General features: G+C 47.0%; 1 protein-coding gene across 1 annotated transcript; it reads left to right on the forward strand.

The window, feature by feature from the left end:
- On the forward strand, window positions 1–2,972 carry LOC125515485 (ribosomal RNA small subunit methyltransferase H-like). The gene is made up of 5 exons (XM_048680965.1): window positions 1–437; window positions 597–872; window positions 961–1,029; window positions 1,755–1,947; window positions 2,264–2,972. Exons 1-5 carry the CDS (start codon window positions 66–68, stop codon window positions 2,656–2,658), a joined length of 1,305 nt encoding a protein of 434 aa, XP_048536922.1. The 5' UTR covers window positions 1–65; the 3' UTR covers window positions 2,659–2,972.
- The last annotated feature ends 597 nt before the right edge of the window (window positions 2,973–3,569 follow it).

Genomic DNA, 3,569 nt, shown 5'->3' on the forward strand with positions numbered 1-3,569 from the left:
AGACGACGGACGGTCACCCTGCGGCGCACGCTATTTATCCGTTCCTCGCGCGCTCGCGACTCCTGATGGCGACGGCAGCGCGGCGCCTCGTCCCCTTCCACCTCCGGCCGCCCGGCGCGCGCCCGCTCGCCGCCGTTGCGGCGGCTCCCCACAGCCGCAAGCGCGATGCCGTCTCGTGCAAATCCACCGGCAAGACCAGGGCGAAGAACAAGGCCAAGGACACCACCATGTGGCGGCCGCAGCGGCGGGAGCTGGAGGAGCACCTCAAGCGGCGCACCCGCTCCGCCGGCGCCTTCGACCCCGGCCTCTACCGCCGCCACTCCCACTCCCACCACGTACCCGTCTTGCTCGGGGAGGTCCTCGCCGCGTTCCGCCGCCCGCTCCCGCTCCGCTCCTTCGTCGACTGCACCCTCGGTGCCGCCGGCCACTCCCTCGCCGTCCGTAATCCCTTTCCTTTCGCATCTACCTTTATGTTGTCGTGGGAACAATCTGTTCGTGCTCAGTAGAATCGAATGCCTCTACTCGTTGTGGCTTCAATTTTACGTGCTCATTTGTGCCCATAAGCTGTTTGATGGAATGCGTCTTGGGGGTGACAGATGATGGAGGCGCACCCGGAGATGGAGCTGCACGTTGGCATGGACGTCGACCCCTCTGCGCTGGAGATTGGCCAGCGCCACATCGAGGCTTTCCTTGTTAGTAGGGCAACTGGGGAAGGGGGAGAAGATGCTCTGCAAGGGACACTACGCGCCTATACTCACGTCAAGAATTTCAAGTACATCAAGCATGTTCTTGGTGGCGTTGACGAGAGCCTGGCGGATGGCTCGTCTGGAGTTGACGGTATCCTCATCGACCTTGGCATGTCATCCATGCAGGTAAAAAATAAGTAAAATGTGAGGAAACTGATGCTAAGACTGCTAAGTTTCCCATTGGCTGACCAAATTTTTTTGGTCTGCTGCGCAGGTTAACAGGTCAGATAGAGGATTTAGTGTGCTCAATGATGGTCCACTTGACATGCGCATGGACCCTAAGGTCAGTGTTGATTTAGTCTTTTTTTTCGAGGGTACGCCAAAGGCGTACCTTAGCTTTATAGAAGAGAGAAATATATGTACAAGAGACTACAATTGTGCTAGTTAGGAGTCACAAGCCGACCCTAACTGAGCCTCCACCCCACTCCCACACGCTACTCGACTACTCGGATACTAGTTGTCCTCCAAACGCTCCTGCCATGGCCCAAGTCCTCAAGTCAGTGTTGATTTAGTCTTACTTACAGCCTTACTGGTCATTTCTTTGTTCACTTATTATCAGAATGCACCATGTATGGATGCAATATACTTTTTGCTACTTACTACAATCACGCAGTGTTGCAAACTTGCATGACTAAAGATTAAAACAACTTATATCCAATATTAGTTTGTCTTACTAAAAGATCATTTTATTGGCAGATAGCATGAGCTGTAATTATTTAGATGCGCTCGTAGTCATAATGCCAATCACACAGTCTATCTAGGAATTTGTAAAACACAGTTGCACTTAGTTCATTTCTGTTGTGTTTCATTTTGTCTGTATTTACATGCACGAGTTCCATATATTGACCTTGCCATGTCCAAAATATCCAGGAATATTTTTTTGTGTGTTACTTCATGTTTGAGTCAATCTTGGTGAATTAGTAATGTCCAAATGGTACAACTCCACCTTGATATATGTTTTGTGTTACAGTTGTGTACTGCTTCTAACCTAAAGCTGAAACTAGACAGGCAACTTTAACAGCAGAAGATATCTTGAACTCTTGGCCCGAGCTTGAAGTTGGGCGTATCCTCCGTGATTATGGGGAGGAAAGCAATTGGCAATCCCTTCAGAGGCGAATTGTTAAAGAACGGAAAACAGGGGGTTTACACTCTACTGGCGAGCTTGTCAAACTTATCCAAAGAACGTGCACCATTTCAGGAGGTATGTATGAAGCTATGATTATGATAATACTTTGAGGTTTCCTTCTATGATTGTGATAACACCATGCAAGTTTATATATATATATATATATATATATATATATATATTGTTTTGCTCGATGAACTCTTGTGGAATTTACAAGAAAATAATGATTTCTTATTGACCATTTGATCCTTTGATTTATGCAAATTTCTTCTTGCTACTTTGTAAATGTCCTGTAGTTTATACATAACTTCTCTACAAAAAAAAAAGAAGATTGCTATTTTTGCAAGCTGGAGATAATTAAATAAGAATCTCACAACAAGTTTATCTACAGGACGGCAAGGCTGGATTAAAACTGCAACAAGGGTATTCCAAGCCCTTAGGATTGCAGTTAATGATGAGCTCCAAACTTTAGAAGACGCACTCCATTCGTGTTTTGACTGCCTAGCACCAGATGGCCGTCTTGCTGTAATCTCATTCCACAGTTTAGAGGACAGAATTGTCAAGCAGACATTCCTGGAGCTTATTCGTGGGGATGAAGCAGAGGATGATGAGGAAGACTTGGTATGCGCTGACATTGACGACGAAGATGAGCCATGGTTTAAGCAGAGGGTGCAAGGGACCAACGGCACTGTCCTGACAAAAAGACCGACAACCCCTTCACAAGAGGAAGAGAAACTAAATCAAAGGTGTAGAAGTGCAAAGCTCAGAGTTATTCAGAAGGCCTAAACGGAATAACACTGGATACAAATTTGTGAATGATTGCTGAGGAGATTATCGAGGCCGCAAAACATGCGACTGTCAGTTTCTCATCTGCTCACCAGGAAGCAAACACTTTGAAATCGCCTGAAACTTGGTTCAGGGGGGTGAATAGGAGGTCTTTGCTCCCCCCAAAGATGGGAACATGGAAGGTAGAGGGTTAGGTTAGTCCAGAAGTAATAATCTCACCGTGTTTGTACTTTGTACCATTTTTCCAACTTCACTCGTGTATATTGTACTCTGTTTGCCACCTTCTCTTGCAAGATGCGACCAATTTTATGCCATCTGCAGTTCTGCATTCGACATCTGAATTCTTCGTCATGTTCCCAGCGACCTGGGTGCTTGTTGTGTTGCTTCGTTTCATATGAGAGTTCTGTACCACTCGGGGGCTAGGTACCCGCGTGTGCCACGGGACACTGTCACGCTGGTGGAAGTGCGTGGCTGGTCGGGCTGGAGCACCTTGGCGAGGCTGAAGTCGGCGATTTTCACCGTGCCGCCCCATCTACAAGGATGTTCTGCGGATTGACGTCGCAGTGGATCCCAACCCGTCCGAGTACTACAACTTTTCCAGAGTGTTAGGAATTGTGTGTCTCATAAGTGGCCAACCAACTCATTACATATGGCTTAAAATGGTAACCTGGGTGGTGGAATTTGCGTATAAACCACATGGATAAACCACACACTCATGAATTTGGTGTAGTGCGTATTGCAATCATCTAGAATGAATGGCTTGAGAAGAACCGATGCAATTTTCAGGGACAGTCCATGGAAGGTTCAATATCTGGTGTATAGAACTGTTGAGGACCTCCTAGAGGAGGTTAAGCTTTTGTGTGCCGGTGTATTTTTTTTCTTTGGCTCTTTATCATTTCGGTTCTGGTGCA

Source organism: Triticum urartu, chromosome 6 (genome assembly GCF_003073215.2).
Source record: "Triticum urartu cultivar G1812 chromosome 6, Tu2.1, whole genome shotgun sequence".
NCBI classification, from domain to species: Eukaryota; Viridiplantae; Streptophyta; class Magnoliopsida; order Poales; family Poaceae; genus Triticum; species Triticum urartu.

Bases quoted from the DNA above. Each gene is read 5' to 3' on its own strand.
- LOC125515485 (XM_048680965.1), top strand. From the start codon at position 66: ATGGCGACGGCAGCGCGGCGCCTCGTCCCCTTCCACCTCCGGCCGCCC. The intron at 1,030-1,754 runs GTCAGTGTTGAT...GAAACTAGACAG, and splicing joins ACATGCGCATGGACCCTAAG to GCAACTTTAACAGCAGAAGA. The intron at 1,948-2,263 runs GTATGTATGAAG...GTTTATCTACAG, and splicing joins AACGTGCACCATTTCAGGAG to GACGGCAAGGCTGGATTAAA.